This window comes from Lipomyces chichibuensis (assembly GCF_038497645.1).
Source record: "Lipomyces chichibuensis strain CBS 12929 unplaced genomic scaffold V1513scaffold_70, whole genome shotgun sequence".
Classification (NCBI taxonomy): Eukaryota; Fungi; Ascomycota; class Lipomycetes; order Lipomycetales; family Lipomycetaceae; genus Lipomyces; species Lipomyces chichibuensis.
Window position 1 is genome coordinate 1 of NW_027117522.1, and position 19,619 is coordinate 19,619.

At 45.2% G+C, this 19,619-nt stretch overlaps 8 protein-coding genes across 8 annotated transcripts; 4 read left to right on the forward strand and 4 right to left on the reverse strand.

Annotated features, from left to right (window-relative positions):
- Positions 1–339: 339 nt before the first annotated feature.
- V1513DRAFT_454215 (uncharacterized protein) lies at positions 340–2,083 on the forward strand. The gene is made up of 2 exons (XM_066899349.1): positions 340–849; positions 909–2,083. The coding sequence occupies exons 1-2, from the start codon at positions 651–653 to the stop codon at positions 1,979–1,981; spliced, it is 1,272 nt and encodes a 423-aa protein (XP_066750625.1). The 5' UTR covers positions 340–650; the 3' UTR covers positions 1,982–2,083.
- V1513DRAFT_454216 (uncharacterized protein) lies at positions 1,974–2,689 on the reverse strand. Its single transcript, XM_066899350.1, has one exon. The coding sequence runs from the start codon at positions 2,605–2,607 to the stop codon at positions 2,122–2,124; it is 486 nt and encodes a 161-aa protein (XP_066750626.1). The 5' UTR covers positions 2,608–2,689; the 3' UTR covers positions 1,974–2,121.
- Positions 2,690–2,820: 131 nt separating this feature from the next.
- V1513DRAFT_406487 (uncharacterized protein) lies at positions 2,821–4,590 on the forward strand. The gene is made up of 2 exons (XM_066895638.1): positions 2,821–4,219; positions 4,276–4,590. Exons 1-2 carry the CDS (start codon positions 2,975–2,977, stop codon positions 4,297–4,299), a joined length of 1,269 nt encoding a protein of 422 aa, XP_066750627.1. The 5' UTR covers positions 2,821–2,974; the 3' UTR covers positions 4,300–4,590.
- On the reverse strand, positions 4,441–6,684 carry V1513DRAFT_454220 (phosphatidic acid phosphatase type 2/haloperoxidase). The gene is made up of 5 exons (XM_066899351.1): positions 6,280–6,684; positions 6,079–6,203; positions 5,961–6,020; positions 4,878–5,908; positions 4,441–4,822 (listed from the first exon to the last, which is right to left on the reverse strand). Exons 1-5 carry the CDS (start codon positions 6,481–6,483, stop codon positions 4,764–4,766), a joined length of 1,479 nt encoding a protein of 492 aa, XP_066750628.1. The 5' UTR covers positions 6,484–6,684; the 3' UTR covers positions 4,441–4,763.
- Positions 6,685–6,777: 93 nt separating this feature from the next.
- On the forward strand, positions 6,778–8,411 carry V1513DRAFT_454226 (vesicle coat protein). Its single transcript, XM_066899352.1, has 4 exons — positions 6,778–7,164; positions 7,221–7,651; positions 7,723–8,143; positions 8,191–8,411. The coding sequence occupies exons 1-4, from the start codon at positions 7,153–7,155 to the stop codon at positions 8,290–8,292; spliced, it is 966 nt and encodes a 321-aa protein (XP_066750629.1). The 5' UTR covers positions 6,778–7,152; the 3' UTR covers positions 8,293–8,411.
- Positions 8,357–9,850, reverse strand: V1513DRAFT_454231 (ribosomal RNA adenine methyltransferase KsgA/Erm). The gene is made up of 5 exons (XM_066899353.1): positions 9,694–9,850; positions 9,557–9,628; positions 9,406–9,503; positions 8,875–9,348; positions 8,357–8,821 (listed from the first exon to the last, which is right to left on the reverse strand). Exons 1-5 carry the CDS (start codon positions 9,788–9,790, stop codon positions 8,483–8,485), a joined length of 1,080 nt encoding a protein of 359 aa, XP_066750630.1. The 5' UTR covers positions 9,791–9,850; the 3' UTR covers positions 8,357–8,482.
- Positions 9,851–10,037: 187 nt separating this feature from the next.
- On the reverse strand, positions 10,038–12,756 carry V1513DRAFT_454232 (ADC synthase). The gene has a single exon (XM_066899354.1). It carries the CDS (start codon positions 12,596–12,598, stop codon positions 10,082–10,084), a length of 2,517 nt encoding a protein of 838 aa, XP_066750631.1. The 5' UTR covers positions 12,599–12,756; the 3' UTR covers positions 10,038–10,081.
- Positions 12,757–14,025: 1,269 nt separating this feature from the next.
- On the forward strand, positions 14,026–14,214 carry V1513DRAFT_386010 (uncharacterized protein; the record flags this gene model as incomplete). The annotated part of the gene is made up of 1 exon (XM_066895227.1): positions 14,026–14,214. A coding segment is annotated over one exon (189 nt), but the record flags the coding sequence as incomplete, so codon positions are not given.
- Positions 14,215–19,619: the final 5,405 nt, after the last annotated feature.

Genomic DNA, 19,619 nt, shown 5'->3' on the forward strand with positions numbered 1-19,619 from the left:
TTGCAGCAATTGCAACCGATTGTGGTGTCGGGACAAGAACGCAACTCACAATTTTTTCTCCCGAATGGTGTTTTTGCTCGCCCAACCCAAAGGTGTTGTTGTTTCGCCCGACCGAAAGGTGCTGTTGCTGATGCTGTCGCAGAATCGCGTCCAGATGGTCCCGGCTACCTGTGTCGTCAGGTCAGACAAGAACAGGATGATGCCCGTGCATCCAAGTCGAAACGAAGTAAAGACAACGAGTGCGTATGAACGCGCGCTTGAATGAATTTTAGGTAAGTGCAAGACACACTGGTATGGTTCCGTTGAGAAAATGCGAAACTGTGCTAATTATATGATCCTTTAGCGCTAATGTTGACGTCGTCGCCAATTACCCGGCTTCGCGCGTTGTCACGGGACAACGATGGTATTGTAAACAAACCAATGGAAAGGCAGCTCAAACAAATAATGGGCTACAAGACGTGACTGAAGCCCATCCACAATTTATCAAGGTACCTCACATACCAATAAATAATATATGGCTACTGATGGCGTATATTGTCTATTGGCACACCCTTGGTTGAAATCAATAACTACCGTCAGTCTTACGATCATACTTATATAACAACCCCCTGGGAGGCAGATCGCGCCAATAAATATCCCAACAGACGGCAATGCCTTGGGAGGAACACGTCATTGAGGACTCTGAGGAAGATTACGAACATTTTTCGGATAGCGATAGTAGCCAAGGGTTGAATCATTCTGAATATCTCAGATTAGCTCGGGAGCAGATGAAGGATGAACTGCGCCAGCGACGTTCGAAACGCCAATCTGAGCACACTACAGATGAATGTAGCATTCCAAACAGTAATGGTATCTGCTACCTTAATCCAAGCTTTTTATTAATGTTGCAATGGTTTAACTGGCTATAGAACAATTACGGAAAGAAATTAATGACGCGCAAGAAGATTTGCAACGAGCGTTCTCCCATTTACGAAAAGCGACGGTAACGCGACCTGCTTTAGATGATATTTCCAACAAACACAGTATATGGGGAGAAGTCAGCATATCGTTAACATACCCTGAGTCACTGGAGCTACCGCCAGCGTATTATGATGTACCAGCATCGAATGCTCCAAACTCGACATCAGAAAGAAACAATCTGCCCGACTCGGCTAGACATGTCCAGTGTAACAAGCTATTCAACATTGTCAGTGGCCTCGAATCTAGTGCAGATAGCGATGAAGGAGATCTCGAGAAAGAATTCGACAGTGGCTTCATAGATGGTGGGTATATTACCGACAAGCTCTCCGAAGCTGGATTCTTAACGTCTCCAGGGACAAACGGAAAGGAATACATCATACATGATTATAAATATAATGCAGTCAATCAAGGAAATGTCAGTCCAGCATCTCCACCTGAGTCGCAACAGTCGCCAAATCGATCGTTCGCAAGAAATAAGCAGTCAGCAGTTGCAGATGATGTGATATTATTCCCACCATTCCCAGTAAGTTCTTCATTAGCAGAGACAGTCATTATTTCGAGCAGCATGCCGACTGACGTGCACGACGATCACGATGCCGATCCCGCGGAGATAGAAAAACCGTTACCAAAGCCGTCATTCGTGGTGGAAAAAAAACGTAAGCAGCATGTCGAGGAAAAGACAGATCATGAGATCAAGATGGTTGCGAAGAAACTGAAGGTTCAAACGGGAGACACTACGATATGTGCGGATCTTGAACAGATACATGCTCGAATCACTTCGCCATCATCTCTGACAAAGGATGAGGCCACTGATAATTTCGAAGTTAATAAGGCAGATGTTATTGTGAGGCATGATGTAGAGCAGGGAATCGGACATAGTCGGGCAAGGGCCGAGCGAACGAAGCAGATGATAACCATGAAGAATAAGCCCGGACCCGTCTTATTCAAGCAACCAGCATTCAGAGTGGGCTTATCTAAAAGAGACCGGGTGGACTCGTTACATGCATATCTAAGACGATAATGAGTATTTTGATGTTTGCTTCTGCTATTGTACAATGGGGTTATAGGCGTTGCCACTATATGCTTACAGAACCCCTAACGAAATTTAATACGCCATTTCAAATGCCCACGTGCCTTTACACTTAACTGCTAGTATGTTCTTTATGACCGCCGAATCTGCCACTTGACGTCCGTGATCATAACTTCCTCGCCAGCCTTCTCATCGTAATCGAACCATTCACCCTGACTTAAATCGACTTCTTCAAATATAGCTCCGTTTGCCTCACTCTTACAAGTCCATGGCCCCTCAACTTTGAATTCCGTAAATTCTAGCCCACGAACCTCGAATTCAACTACATTCTTCCATTTCGCTGAATCTTCAATTGTATATGGAACTGGATTTGTCTTGAATGATGCCGAACTTTCACGTCTACATGCGCGACACCGCCAAACAAAATTTGCTTCACCACGACTACCAGAAAGATCATGCATTTCGTAAGCTGTCAGATCGACGAAGTTGGGATGTGTTTCGCGGCACGAAGTACATTGCAATTTGAATGAGTAGATGTACGGAGAATCTGGGGAATCGACAGGCTGCAGATCGGTAACACCCGTGAGTTCTGCAGAGAGGGCTAGTGCGAGAGGCATCGGCGCAATTTGTAACTGATTGGACTGGTTGTATTTCAGACTCTATTGCTTTCCTTTGAAGAGCTAGTCCTAGTGCACATTCATAAAAGTAGTTAAAAATGTTGCACCGGGGCCAACCTTTGGTGCATCTGTAACCTTGGACAACAGCAAGGGTCTTGTACTATTTCCGACTGATCTCTAAATTGTAATTTTGTCAGGCCTTCTCGAAGTTCGACTAACAGGTATCGCAACCTCAAATCGTGGGACACTACACCTCTCTTGGCACTGGATGACTTCTTTGGAATTGCTATTTGTCTATAAGCATTTAAAGAATTTATATATCTAGGGGAAGCAAGGCATTGGTAATGCCCTACGTGACCAGTCTCATATGCCGCCGGCTTATTGTAACCAGGCATGGACATTCACGCGACGGAAAGCATTATCTGCACAGTCAGCGGATGTGTCTGTTCCGCGGATGCGATTGTCGATCCGAAAGCTAGTGTACCGGTTCAATATACTATCCCTGATGCTGGTGCTGATGAAGTCGGTCAGGGCTCCGAAGCAAGAGAGGGGCAGTAAGTCAATTAAAGAGGCTAGACGGGCATTATTTATGAAATATAACGCGACAAAGGCAGCTCTTGTCGTGGAAGATGAGGAGAGGCGACTCGAAATAGAGAAAGAACATCAAGCGAGGTTTGAGACGTTTCGCCGGACTGTGCGCCTATCCAAACTTGAATTGAAGATCTATAATACATTGACAACTATGGGTGTCAATATGCATGCAATTGACATAAAGACCACGCCAATGAACAGTGTGGAACTAGCCATGATGATTGTGAGGTTGCCAGAATCACTGGAGCGATTAAATTCCATGGAAGAGAATGATTTGGGGCGATTCTCCGACTCGATGCCTCAACGACCTGTGTATAGGCATTTAAAATCGAAGCGACTAAACACAACAATATCTGCTATTTTGAGTTCACGGGACGATCCATTGGTGCTAGAAAAGCTCAGCAATCTGCTAGTTTGTTCTTCGGTCCTTCCAGATCAGACATCGTTCGACACTATGATTCGAGGTTTAGCAATAAAACAGCATCAAGGAGTAGCAGCTTTAATAGTTGTTGATGCACTCCTACAATCTGGATTGGAAGCTTCTACGCACACATTGGTCAACATTGTTCGGGTAGGGGTCGAATTAGAAGACGCCAACGTTTTGAGGTTCATGATTGCTCTTCTGGATAGAGTAGAATCAAATACTAGCAATGGCGAACCCATCCACCAGCACTTTCTCCATACGAAGGTAGTCGAAGCATTGATGACGGCATGCATAAAGCTGAAGGAACCGCAAATATATGCTGTGTTTAAACAAGTGTTCCTCAAAAGAAAAATTCCTCCTACGTTCTCTATGCTCGTGATGGAAATTCGGTTTGGGTTTTTGACAAATAACGACCATATCGCGACTGAAGCGTGGAAGATGTTAAAGCACATGGATGGGTCGGGTGTTGCGAAATTGACTCTAAAGCCGTGTCTATGGATGGCGAAGCACGCAGAGAGCACAGGCAATATTGAACGGATGCGCGACATTGTGGATGTTGCTAGTAAGAATAATATTTTGCATCAGTTGAAATTAGAGGTAAGCGTCCTGGTTGCATGTCATATACTTGTTAGATGCAGTACTAACAATACTAGTTGCGGCGGGATGTTGCTCAGTGATTGTGACGCGTATATCCTTGTAGATTAATTGGCTTCGTCTTTGGTTCGTATTTGTATGACTATGTGCGGATAGCCTGGATAGGATGCTCTTTGTAAATATGTTGGCGGCGTTACGATATTGGTAGTGATGCAGTTGGTGCATAGAATTGGCGAAATTTCGATTAGGACTACATAATTTTTGAAGGTAGTGTACATTATACTGAGACAAAACTGTAGCACCCTTGTAATTTAGACATTTAGACAGATATGTAAATTAATCGATTCATGTAATATGACAACACGATAAAACTGATATGTCCATCAAATGTACGACCCAACCTAACTATAATATACAATAGAGCATAATGCATGCATATTCCTCTATAATACAAGAAATCCAAAAGGAAAGAATGTAAGAAAACTATCGACTGCCTCTTAGGAGTGTGCAATTTTCTAGCCGGACGTATAACATATGGAATGGCCGCCTACAATCCCAGTTGATAGAACGCCCATGCGCAACCTTCAACTGCAATCCAGCCGATTCCTATAAAGAATATTAGACTTCCACATACCAGAGACTTCAATAGGAAAATACGCGCCTGCATAGACAATGAGTTTAGTGATGACTTCAACATCGTACTGTACTCGTGGCTTTGGTATCTGCAAGAAAAGTTGATCTTCATCCAGCTCATCCATACCATCATTTGTTTCCACTGTATGGGCAGTGTCGCTCTGAATTTCGAGAGACTTCCGTCGTTGCCGCTCTTCACGATAGGCTATTGTTTCATACATATCCGCCGGACTCTGAGGGCCAACCGAATCGGATCTCATTCGGGTGATGTTATGGATCAACGATGGAATTTCTCGCGCACCGACGAGTGTGCTGTCTGGGATGGAAGAAGGAACCCTGTGGTACTCCGAAGCCTTCAGAAAAAACTCTCGGGGCATAGATAGACCGATTTTTTCAATGAGGCGGAAAAGCGGCGGAAGAACGGCGTGCAGGGTCTTCTTCATCGCAGCACGCCACACGAATATTGTAACAATGCCTAATGCCACCCGAGCAAACGACTTGACAATTCCGGATTTGGCGTAGCTGTATGGAATGTACCCAGGATACGGAACTGCAGTCATAAAAGGAGTGCCCCAACCGTGCCATAATGCCAAGTCGACTCCTAAAACCACTCCGGCAAATGCTACGCCATCTTCAAAGCATGGACAGGGATCCACCGGCTCAGGGTGAACTCGAACAAGAGTCAACATGATAGGTGTAATTACACACGGTGCCAATAGACCAGGCGTTGTCATAAATTGGTCGATCGCGTCTCCAAAAGTCCACCGAAGATAGAAGATCAATGCGCCAAGGATTGCTCCTGCAATAACGTCCAAGAAGCCATGCATTCCGCAATATATGCGGCCAAGAACAATGCTACCCATATATATCCACATCAGAATCCTAAGCAGCAGTAAAGAGAATGGCGACATGAAATCTGGATTTTCGCGGGCATTATAAAGGATCATCAAGGCAGCTGACACAGCATTCGTCGTATGCGTACTTGGGAACCCATACTCAAGAGCCGCAGAGCCAGACATAGTAATACGGTGAAGAGGTGGCGATAAAGGTCGTGGAAGGCTTGATATATGCGTCAGCTCGCTCAATATTTGAACCAGAGATCGTTGCGTACCAAAAAAAATCCTTCATCATGCCACTGATGAGCACGCCAGCTGCAAGAACATAAACAAGCCTGGTTGTTTTATTAGAATCGCTATACTCGTTGTAGATGGTGACATAAGTCAACTTACCCTCTACCAATATAAGCATAACCTAACCAGAAAGGCATCGGAAGCATGATAACAAAAAATGTATGTGTGCCGAGGTTGGCGGTTAGTGCGAAGTAATCATCTAGGAATTGTGATCTCGTATGTTGCTACACACAATATGTAAATGTACGTCCCCAAAAAGGTAGCAGCGTTAACATGCCCAGATAATAACAGCTCTCTCACCTGAATCCATGCCAATCGAGGGGTTTCCCATCGAACCAATGGTAACAATAGCTGTCGTGCTCTAAATCTCGACTTGACCATGCTAGATTTGTAATGGTCCCTACTTCGATTCCCGGCATCTTTAAAGTTAACCGTTTCATATCCGTCTACATTATCTGCTAAAGCCGCCATGGGCTTAGAGACCTGTACTGGAGCTCGTGTCATAGTGCGCCTGGACCTCCAGCTGATGAGACGTAGCGTGTAGTCTCACCATGCACTCTAAAGACGACGCCGGAAGAGTCGAACGTATCGATAGCAAAGTCAATTCCGGGAGTTCAAACCTGGATTGACCTGTATTCTGGCAATTGAATCAAATGCGATGAATGTCGCTGAGTCGCAATCTGTCAATTACTGCCAGTCGTGGACTCTGCACCCCAAGTGTACCGCAAATGGCCGTGCTTTCTTGTTACTACAGCCGCTGCAGGGTCAGGGTCGCCTTTTTGTCAATACGTCGTACGGCTACATTGGCTGCTTGCATAAATACAGGTACTTGATTCCAATAGAGCCTTAATCACGACATTGATAGCACAGATAGTGTATCCGACAGGGACATTTATGATTACACGTGCTCGTAGAAGGTACCATCCTGATTAAGGGAATTCATGTACCAACTTAAACTTGTCGTCCTCGGTCTGCCTCATTACCCGACGTCTGTTCATGGTAGCCATCATAGCGGTTTGAATATGGGGTCGGTTGTTGTTGGCTGATATTTATTAGCCCGTTTCAAAGAGTACAGAATTGCACGTATTCACCTCTGCCGTATCTTGAACTAGCACAGCTGTCCGGATATTTATCTACTTAGCGGCGACTTTGTGTAAATAGACCCAATTGACCATGGATTTCTTGGTAAGTATGGGGCTTCGTTTTCACTACTGCTTCGACAATTGATAGTAATAGTTTAGCTCTGTTTGGCTCATTTTTGCGAAATACACGGACCAACCCCGATAATATGCACACAAGCAATTTTAGACCCTCTGTCAACCTCATCTACCACCACGCCTTTGGCACGGGCATCTCCTGATTCTGTCAGACTTGGCACATTGGATGCTGACCAGTCAGCTCAAACTTATTCACTGAGCACTTCATCGCCTAGAGTCCCGGTGGTGAATCTCGCGCCTTTTGCATCGTTTCCTGAAGGGTTTGCCGCTGCTGGCGCTGGAGGTGGTTGTGCGTCATGTTCTCTTTCAATTCCGACGGAAAGTTCTGTTTCGGTTCTACGCTCCGTTGAGAAGACGATTACGCCGCCTGAAGGCACACGACTTATTTATCTGTCTACTCCAAATGCCAGGTCGCAAGATCGCTACTCAGCTCTCCGGCAATTGTGCATGAATAGGTATGGTATTGTTTGCATTTTTTTTCATGGTTGAGGTAACGATAATAAGTGAATGACTTATACGGAACTAGTTTATCGCTGGATCCATTGACAAGTGATACGACAGTCTTATTCGGTGACGGTCAGATAGGCTATGCAATCGCTCTATTTTTCCGAATCAGAGACGAGATGGCTCGTGGGAGCAATCGCTCTTATGCCCTCATTTGTGCGAATGACCGTGAATCTCAGCTCCAAGACGCCTGGCATATAATCGTACCAGCACTTGAGGATATTGCGCGTTGGATCGTAGCTGAAGCTGATGCTGCTAGACACTCAAAATTAGCTGATAGCCTGAATTGTAACCATTCGGAGTCTACTGCAAGAAATTCGGCCGTTGGTCCCGGCGGAATCACGCTTCCTGACATATTGACAGGGAACGGGAGGTCGGATAATTACTTACGTCGTCAGTATGAACCGAAGCCAAGGAATCTGGTCGATCTGACCGGCCGCAAGGTAAGATTGGAACTGATTTTTATTTGAGCAGTTCTAACTAATCACAGGATATTTTCATCCATATACACCTTTCATTCGCGGTTATGCTGAGCACGCTTTCACGGGAAATAACAAAAAGCGTTATCAGAAGTGGATTGTCGAGATTCTGATGTTAATCCAACAAACTGATTTTTTTGCACACTGGGTTGTATCATACCATTTAGGGGGCACAGGTATAATTGCTAAATAGCATATATATTATGTACATATTTTAATAACTAGTCTAAACCAAAAAATAGCCTGACACCGTAAACTTTTTCCTCTGTACAATTTTGGATGCCAATTGTGAGATTCTACGAACTATAGGAACTGGATAATGTCCCTCTTAGTCCGACTGTCCAAGTCATCTTCGCCCAAATCGAACAAATGCTCAGGTTTATATGGCCATACCTTAAATTCTTGGAAGATCTCAACAAATTCATCAGGCGTGAGCTGGTGAGTTGTTTTGTCATATAAATGGCCTAACCGCGTCTCAAAATATTCTCCTGCACCAGCGCCAAGTGTATTTATAGAGGTACGCAATTGCATCTTTGGAGTGATAAAAAGATTTCGCAGTACATACTCCATCTCGTGTGCGCTGATCTCACTTTCCCACTCTCGCTGCTCTTTTGGTTTGACGTCAAGTAATACAAGCGGACCCTTCGTGACTAATTAGCCGTTATACTTGCAGCACGCAACCAAGGCGTACTAACCTTCATGAATGTATCGTCAACGCTAAATTTGATGGGAGCATTTCGCAAAGCTGGTATTCTTTCAAGGAATTTGCCCGTCTTGCTATCTTGTCTCCGAAAATCATTCGCATCTGAGGCGGCAACAACATCGATGTCCGCGAATAGGGATACTAAAGCACTCAGTTTCCCCCTTGAAGGTTCTTCATGAGTCGCAACGGCTCTGAAGGCGGCAGTATCGCGCACCCATAGTAGCATTCGTATGCGCCCAAATTTCTGAATCCAATTGCGGTAGGCGATGCACGTGATGAACTGCGATAATAGCTGTCCCCCTTGCGCTGTAGTAAACTGTCCAGTATACAATAATGACTTGTTGACTTGGTCGAATGGAACATGCTGTGGTTTATATGCGCCGTATCTCTCTAATAGATTGTAAACTTTCCATTTGTATGGATCAACTTGTATAACCTTGGAGGCGCTGAGATCTCGATTGTAACCCTATGTATACGAGCATATTAGCCAGCAGCAAGAAGTCAGGACAAACGACTTCCATACATCTTTATTCCAACTATAATAATTGTCAAAACTCTCCAGCATAACATGAACTTTTGGTTGAAGATGTTTGTGCAGAGCTCGTGACCAAACGCCGCAACCTATGATGGAATTAATTATCCGCACGACCCAGCTATGAGATTGAAGTACTGACCTGGATAACAATCTATGAGGTCAAAGTGTTTATTATAATCTTGATCTAGCTTCAAATACTTCAGTATCTCCTCTATAAGATGCATTAGCTCATCTAGCTCATCTCTAGTCAGTTGAGGTAAGCCACATGTAACATACCTGATTTCTCGTAATTCACCATATTTACCCGCTGATGGGCCTTCCCAATTGCACCCCTCCAGGTGTTTGGTAAGACCCCAGGCTCTCCTAATTTCATCCTGGTCGAGCGTCAACCGTCGACGATACGGTCGAGGTTTATATTTTGTAGTTGAGGAATTTTTTGGACTCTTCGGATTAAGGTTTATCTCTCTTCCATGAACTCCCAATGGAAATCGTCTTACCCGCTAGAATGTGCCCTACATGAATCGTCGAGGATGTCGAAGACTATATCTCAACTTTCTCAGTTGATTGCACGTTCAAGTTAATATTAACAATTCTGAGGGATGCAGTCATATGCAATGCAATTTTCCAGATATGAAAACAAATTTATTTACAAGTCGGTTGTTATTTATACATCTTGGAAGGTCCTTAACGCCCCCTCTAATTTTGCCTTCATTTCTTCCCACTCCTCCTCTCTATCGCTAAGCGCAGTGATTGCTCCGCCGGCACCAATTCTCCATATTCTCTCAACATCTGTTCCTTGTCCTCCCACGCTATATGCTGACCGGATGACAACACTCCAATCACCATGCCCCATTATGTCCCAGTAGCCACTGACACCGGAATAAATGCCGCGTCGTCTGTGCCCTTCGAGCGCCTGTAAAATTTCTACACTGCGTTTCTTTGGCGCACCCGTCATTGATCCCGGCGGCAGAGTGCCTCGTAATATGTCAGCACCAGTGACTCCAGGCCGCATATTCCTGCCTTCAATGACAGACACAAGCTGATACACGGTCTTGTATATTTCCACACCCATAAGCTGAGTGACTTCCACGTTCTCACAGTACTGCGAAACGTCGTGACGGATGAGATCCACGATCATGAGGTTCTCAGCCTGCTCCTTTGGTGTCTTCAACTTCGCTATTGCTTCTTCTAAAGTGGTCTTCGAAGTCCGCTTAACCGTACCTTTGATCGGCCTGAGCTCGCACTCGCCAAGATTATTATCCCATCGCAGGAACCGTTCTGGAGACATACCGATCAACGCGGATTTCTTTGACCTAAAGAAACACGAATAGGGTGCAGGATTGGTTGCTTTCATTCGTTTGTAGAATGCCCAATCTGATCGCATTTCCTTAAACGAGATATTCGAATCACCCGAGCCGTCATGCAATGAACCTTTCTCAATAATGACAGTCTGATCCGTCACACATAACTCATAGGAGTCCCCACTAGCCAGGTATTCCTTTGCACGATCAATTTTGGTAAGATATTCGTCTTTGTCAGGCAAGCGTATTTCTCCAGGAACCTTCTTGTCACTGAATTTTGCAAGGGGCGCGCTACCTCGTTCTTTGGGAGGGTAGCCTTTCGCACGTCGGACTTCGGGAAGCATTTCCATACATTCGGCTACTCGGAGAATCCAGGACCTGTAAATCGTCACAAAATTCTGATCTTCAAAGGTATGTATAAATACACGTCTAGTCTTGTGATTCACTGCTATCGAACGCGTATAGAATGACATGTCGATATCTGGGACTTCAGCAGGTGATTCCTGGTCAACATGAACGTTGAGACCAGCAACGACTCCGGCTTCGTAACTCACGTAGCCGATAAGTCCACCAAAGAAACTAGGCCACGCATCATACCCGTTTTCTCGGCTTTTCTTGACAATCTCCTTCATCTGGTCAAAACTTATCCGAGTATCTGTATTGTTGGGGCCGCAACCAACCTGGATCACTTGGGAGATATTGACGTCCATCACCGATGCTAGCAGTTCCCATACGTCGTCAATCGAATCAACTGTCCATGCTTGCGGCTGCAGTGTCGATATCTCGGTAAGAAATGGATCGGGAATGTAATATGTGAAGCGATGGGGAATATTTTCGTTGAACCCCATATACGACCAAGATCCGGGAGCAGCTGCGGATTCAAGTAGTGAGAACACGCCCGAAATCTCAAAAACTTGTTCACAAAGCTCTGTGACAACTTTGGAGACGTTGACGTTTTCCGGCAAGTCGATAATGTATTGAAACAGCGTTGGAGTTGCTAAGTTAGCCTGCTGGTCACGAGCCTCTAACCGTTTTGCACTCTGATGAGGCCATTTGTGTAGAACCTTGCACCGATGCTGACGATCCCGCAAATATGACTCCAAATCATCTTGACGTTCCAAAATACTAGCCTTCAAGAGTGGCAGATGGTCTTGTTCCAATACTCGATTGATCCACTGACGTCGCAATCGCGTATGCTCTTCTGATATGCGGAAAACGTTCTCCAGGATCTCCGCACCGTACTTCGAGCAAACGGATTCGGGATGGTACTGGACTGCCCAGTACGGTCGCACCTTGTGTCGCGCCGCCATGAGCACTTTCTCGCCTTCTTCGTTCTCATCAAGAGACCACGCTAAGGGCACAATATCTTCGTTCCCGGCAAACTTGTTGTCGTATTGCACATACAGCGAATGGTATCGCACGCATTCAATCTCCTTGCCATCAAGGCCAGCAAAAAGGTCATGTTTTCCCTCTTCTGTAACGTCAAGGATAGAAATAAGTCCATGCCGCGGTCTCGGCAGCCGCACGACTGGGTGCCCGTGTCGAAGCAATATCCACTGAAATCCCAAACATACTCCGAACACAACCGGAGGCACCCATCGATAACTTCCAGTGGAGTATTTGTCGATGGCATGCCATATGTGTGGAATGCCGCCCATATCAGGATCCTCCTGTAATGGCGTACCCGGTCCAGGCCCGATGACGATGACATCGAACTTGGCGAGTAGAGCAGGGAAAAGGTGGGATGACACATAGGCTGGCGTTAGATGTGCACTAGGGACGACTGTTATTTCGGGATGCACCGAGAGATCACGAAAGAGAGTGACAAGATTGAATGTGAAGGAATCGTAGGAGTCGATAAGGAGAACTTGAAGATTCATTTTGATTGCACTCCTTATTTATGAGCCCTGGGCCCAAACTATGTCGGATGAAGTCGGAGAAAGCAAAGCCACAATTGCTTTTTCGGGAGCGGCCTTTATCGGGCCATAAGCATCGGTGGCAGTTGGACACTGTCGATGCATGGACTTGTAAATAGCATTTCACCAAGATGCGAGGTCAAGACGAATTTGTCGACCGAATTTTTTCAGGGGTTGACTGACCAAGACATCATCGTTAAAGCGTATTACCGTGATATGTCTGACGCGTGGCATTGATGAGCCATCGATCTGTCGCTACTCAGGGGGCCATTGTAGTTGAGTGGCTCGCACTAAGGTACTAGCCAACAAACAACTGCTTACTGCCGCAGACTGATTGGATTCGGCGATCTGGACCACAACAAATTGCTGAGGCAATACGACAAAGGTGCCTCGGTATCGTTCATGTCAACTCCTATATTTCCGACCTATGGCGAAAGTGAAGGTGGTTAACTATCCAGGCAGAGTGCAAGTTCGATAATTAAGTCGCCCAGGCGTTCACAAATGTGTCATTGATCAGGAACTTTGGAATGACGACAACTTCGACCGCACGAGGAAATCGTTTGACCAAGTACAATTCCTGCTGATTTAAACGTCAGGTGCCGACAGACTAAATAGTCTCCCAAATGCCAGTTTTCCGGCCTGGCGTTTACTTCTGCAATTGAGGCCTAACAATAGGTTGCAATGTCACTGTCATACGATGCAAGCAACGCTCAACAAAAGTAATATTTGGCGAGCTGTCAAATTGCTTTTACAACTGCGACTAAAATCGAATACGCGGTAGTGCTACAGAAGAGAATTTGCCTTTGAATTGGGGCGTAATGCGTAGGGGTTCATGCTGCGTTGAACTGAGTAAAACAGTTCTGAGTTTAATCACAACTAGGTGTAGCTTTATGATGACCATCCAATTTGAATCTCAAATAGCAACAATGTATGTATGCCTTGCAATCTCGAATCCATATGAAAGTCTGCGCTATCGTACGCAATTACGGGCAACACTGTGGTTGCCTTGCCCTTCTCTCGACGCCAACGAGTGGGGGTTGGAGACAAATGCCCAGGGGTGGGCCAATTGTCTGTGGTAATCTTCCCGTGCTGAGGTTCACGATGACCTTAACTGGTCGGTGGATGAAAATGAAAGGGAGTACCCCTGGTGCCGTGTTGTGCTGGTCAGCGAGGCACACAAGCAAGACCTGCGGAGCATGCGGCCGTCTGAATAACGTCGGCGGTGGAAAGGAGTTCAGATGCGCTCAATGCGGGTATGTGTGCTTCCGAGACATCAAAGGGGCGAGGAACATTCTGGTGAGGTACTATACCAAACTTGCAAGTGGGGGGTCTGTGACGGACTGAGATCCTCTTGAAGGCACATGTTGCGTTGATGCTTGTGTCCTGTTCCCGTGAGCCCTAAAACTATCGCCTCTGATCCTGCGCTCGTCATTATGAGCCTGTACTGTATATTCTCCCATCCCGCTAAGAACCCTGCATCCCGCGCCTGGTTGTTTGTTGGCCCTCCACCACCCAAATGCCTTTGCCAGTCTCCTAATCTCCAACGGATCGGAGATGCTCCGGTGCCCTGGTGCCTCTAGTGCCCTTTTTGAGTATTGTGTTCTTCGTCCAACTGGTAAGATATCTGTAGGCTAACGGCAGCGAATACAGAATTTCCCATAATCGGATTCATGCGGTTTTACTGACTACGGAGCTGCAGTTGCTCAACATACCAATCTTTGTAGGCATTGTCCTATATTTGCCAGATCAATCGTGGTTTTGCGGTGTTACGCGAGCTCCTTGAGCAGCGGTCTCATCATCATCGGAAGCTTCCGGACCGCTTTTGACGGTGCTTCATTTATGATGAGAGCTCGTCATCAGCAATGACACTGCCAACTTCCCAGAGAACTTCCAGTTTAAGGTTTGTCACCTCTGGGTTGTCTATGACATCACAAGTAATATGGCTCGTCAACTAGGCTTGGAAGATTAACGACAAACATACCCTTGGGTTGCTGCGTTATACTCGCCGGTACATTTGTGGCGGTTTGCTAGCATGTTATAATTGTAGGTACTGCATACATATACGGCTGTTGTTCTTCTGTATATGTGGATTTGTGTATCAATTTCAAATTGCATCGATTGTCAGCAAGTGCTTTCTTATAATTTTAAGCGTAATTTAAGGTTAGCCGATCTCAGGTGAAGCACAGTCATTGATTTTACTTGGTTTAAGATGTAACATTCTATCTTCGTTGTTTTTGGGGACCTACTGTTCTGTTTTGTACGTATTAATGGTGTCGTGATGTAATCTTCGCGATGGTTTGTCTTCGCATCACGGATGTTTTATAAAACAGTCTTGTTTGATGACCGTTCAGCAATTGAGAATTTTGTTGTGAAGAAATAGATTGTAAATCGTATACCAAGCTTAACGTAATCGTACCATTTGCGGATAGTCTGACAACACATGGCGAGTCATTTATAACAGTCAATGGCGGCCGGCTCTGACGATGAAAGGACGAAAGGACACAGACGGTGTCTGGCAACGGTAGGTTTATGATCTTCTACTAGCACGACTTAAAAAAATTCCAATGTTCAATGTTGCAGTATTGGAAGCGGGGGAACTGAGGCTCGATGATCTAGTCCAGTCATTGCATCGTCAGTAGCTACAAGAACTTCTTCAAATTAATCCACCCTGAAAAAACCGGATACGGTCAGACTACTAATTTGATTAATTAAATACGCGGAATTTTGAAATATATAATTCAAAAGACAAGACAATTGGAGAGCAATATCGTAGTCGGCTATCGGTCTAAGTTGCAGAGTATTAACAACTGTCCAGGACGACGATAGCGTACGCAATAATTCGTCGCTGTGCAGGCTCCTTCGAAGTGAACCTATAACTTCTCACGACTATGATACGATCATTCATTACTCTTTGCAAACGCTTGCTCTGGGAGTGCATCTGTCCGAGGCCAAGGATGAATGATTGCGTTTTGCGCACTGCAGGAGGCCAGGCATAGAACTCGAGATTTTGAAGTTGCTTTTTGTGGCGTTTGGGCCTGCGGCGTTCAACGAACTCTGGCTTCCTAGTGTGCGTGACAACGACAACTAACTGTTATCTTGCCGAGACGCTAGTGAAGGACGAGATCAAGCCGGTCTCGAATCATAGTCGTTGCTTTTTTACACAAGGTTCGTTGCAGACTATGATATGTGTTTGGCAGAAAAAGTCCACTGAATGTGATTAGATCACATAGGATGGGCAGACGAGAAATAGCTAATCATAAAAGGCTGGCAGCAATTATACTTCCACGCTTTCCGGAAACCTCCAACCGGCAAACGTAAAATATACTTACAGGATAAACATTTGAAGACAAACTTTAGAAGCGGAAATTATCACATTAAAACTTTGGCGCACAAAATTAGTTGATGCTTTCAATTAAGCGGGGTTCCGGAACCAAGCGGTAAATTTTACACCGGAGCGGGAACTGCTGGAGAATTAATGATTGCCTTGCTGCGACAGTGATCTTCCACAAGTCGCATACGAGCCTTAAGGAATGGTAGCTAAAGATAGACGCCTTTTTCTGTTTACTGCCAGCGAGAAGCTACATCGGCTAATCCAATTTTGTAAATGGCAAGTAGCATGACAGCCTACCGCAGTTAATTGTGTTTCGCTAGAAGAATTCGTCACCCTATCATGTTTTGAGATCAAGGGTGAGACCTCTAATTAACACAGCGAGAGTTTGAAACAAGTAAATATCCTTGCGTCGCGCTACTCTTCGCCATACTAGCGTTTGAGATGCAGTTGCCGGCTCATGTAAGCTTCATGCAAAATTCGCACACACAATGGTGAGCTAATATTCGAATATACTTAAAAACTTGTTATTAGCAACGGGCAATATATGATTCGTTTTGCTTTTAGTTCTCAGAATCTACATAAAGTGTCGAAATTAGCTGAGATTGTAAAGGTATACCTCGCAGTCCAATACTACATACGGTAGCAAGCAAGTACTATGCCCAATCTTGCAGTCATGATACGATGTTGTCAGGTACATAGGTTTGGCTAACTAATGGCCAAGCAAATGATGGTAGCCATTGCTATGGATCGTTAAATCTCGATCTAGGTGGCCCCTGCAGAAATTCACTCGTCGTCGCGCGTTTGTTGGAATGTATGCACCAAAACTAGTGTGGTGTCCAGCCACCGGGGTCATATGAGACTAATGTAAAGTTCACTACCTAGAAACAAAGACAGTTTCTATTTTTCCGAGTGGCCTATGTTCCTTTCGCACGAAGCCGGCGTTAATCCGGACAAGTTGACAATGGCTCAATTAATACTATCGAATTACAAGACGCAAGTGAACTCATAAGTGAAATGGCTTAAAGAATCCCGGGCTGCCGATTGATCAATGAAGAATGCAGTGTGAATATAAAATCGTTCGACGTCTCCCTTAGTGCTGCGGGGGCCACACCTACTTCGTGTTTGAAGTGCTACTAACATGACGAAAAGATGTTTGCAGTGGTGACGGCCACGAATGCCGGGTAATATTTGTGACCTGATGCCAAGATGAAAGTGTCGCGAGTCACCTCGCTACCAAAGATACATTGGTGTGGCTGGAGCAAAAGCATGTAGTTGTGCGCGATTTTAAATTAGAGACGGAAAAGTTTCTTGCCTTTGATGAAATTTTGAGTAGTCTCTTTGCAAGTAGTGATAAGTTGAAGTTTGTAACCGTGCAGATGCGCTGTACCAACTCGCCATCCGGAGCAAATTAATATCAGCGAAATCCCCCTCCGGCGCCGAAGACGAGGTTGCTGGCGTAGACAATGAAAAGAATGAGGTTGAAACGTATGTTTATGCAGCGGACACAAGATCATTTTCACAGAGGTTTGATTCATAGTACCAAATCATGGTACTCAAAGAATGCAGCAAATTTAGCGTTTAAAGGTACCACCGAAAGCGGGGCCCACTTCTGCGTCTTGTGACAGCACTGACAATACAAGGGCCGGGTTATCCTGCGCGCTTTTTTTTTGTTTCCATCGGGTGCGATCGCGATCGACGCCATCCGCGTCCGAATTAAAACCAACTTCCAGACGGTTATGTGATCGTACGGGGTGGTGGGGGGGGTGGAGGTTGACCGTTTAGTGTAAGATTTAGCCTATAAACTGTATAGTTAATTTTTCTCGGACCAATAAACTTGCACAGCTTTATCTTGGCTAACGTTTGAGGAACCGAATGGTCGCCAGCGGATTATGCTTACCTCTCATGGGTTTCGGATCGCGGCCACCTACATAAGTTTCAACTTTCTTTCCGTTCTCTCTGACCAGGATAGTGTCTTTGATCGCTTACCGGTATCAGATAGTTTACGCAATTATCGCAGATTACTCATTGTTGGAGTGGGAATGATGTCGCTGTATTCCATTTTTCTCGCTTCTGTATCAATCGGAAAGCTCTTAGAAGCTTTTACGGAACTTTGTTGCTGTTAGACCCTGCGACAGACGCAACTCAAAAAGTCTGACTCTGCGAAGACGATGTCATTCACATCCACTTGTCGTTCTCGTACAAATAATATTAGAAAGTGCCGACAATCCCGCCGGGCTACCCTGTAATTTCAGATTGCGTTGGCGAATACATATCCACAGAATAGCCAGCGCAAACACCGGCCGCAAACCGCAAACGTTTTGCGCTCTCAGAAATGTAAAATGCAATGTCATATCGAGTTTTGACGGCCTCAGTCATTTGATTACCTTGAAACGGCTCCGGATTTGTATTATTGTGCTGATACACAGCCGATAACTCGGACGAAGAATTAGCTTGAACAACAAGTGACGCTACTGAAAACGGAATCGAATTAGATAATATGGCCCACGTGTTCGTCTCTTAGGCTGAGAAGTAGCTGCTTCAAAGTCCAGTGGTAGCTTGAATATCCTACAGCTCGACAATAAATAATACCCGAGAAGGCGACGGATATGATATGTACGTTGCTGCTACCCTGTCTGCAGCTTAATTTCTTAGCCTCCGTGCCCTAGCCATTCTCATAAGCTCGCTTAGGAGATCACTCAATGCAATAAACCAATAAACTTTACTATTTTGAAGGCTCGAATGGTGGGATTCGATGACAGCTTAATTCGAATAATCTGGTCATTCAATTTTCGGACATGCTTTCAAGGGAGGCAAAGTTTGCTGATTGTTGAAGCGATGCGATAGCCAATAGTTTAGCATGTACTAACTTAAACCCAAAGGTGTGGTGTTGTTTATTTGCCGGTGCAAACGATTAAACCGTTTGGTTGGCCATAATAACCTTGTGTCGACCGCACGTCACACTAAAAGATAAAACCTTCGTTGACGAAACTCTAAAACATGGCTGTCATGGTTGGGTAAGTCTCTGTACTGTTCTACTGAAGAGCGTACTTTGTGGTGGGATAAGTTTACGTCAATCCACTGCGAAAGGTTCCACCGGGAAAAAGTTGATCTAGTCGAGAATCAAATTAATTTACTTTCGGTTGTTGAGTTCCTTGAGAAAATAAATTCTCACGTCATGCTATAAGGTGCAAGACGATTGTCCTTGTCTTTGCTAGCCTCCGACGATTATCACCGGACACCTGGTACTATGGTGTTCCGGCTACAATATTGCGCTGCGTCTGCGGCTCTTCCGTTACAAGTCGTCTCGGCTTTGTTCACGACAGAATACAGTGATGTCCACTAGGCAAGATATTTGGATCCACACAAGGTTATTCTGCATTAGTTAATACTAGAAATATATAGTGCCGGCGCAGTTAATTGGTAAAGGCAATTCTCCACCGTTTGAGTTAACTATAGTCGGAGATAAGCCGAATTGATGGTGTCCATCAATTCATAATGAGCGTACGGTGCACGCATAGACGTCCATGGGAGCGGTCTGCATTTGAAAGCCAGGCGACTAGCACATTCCCGCCGCACATTTAGGCTAATGGAAAACGGGGTAGTCCAGTCACAAGAATAAAATGCATGACAAGGAACTCCGATCGCGACTCATAA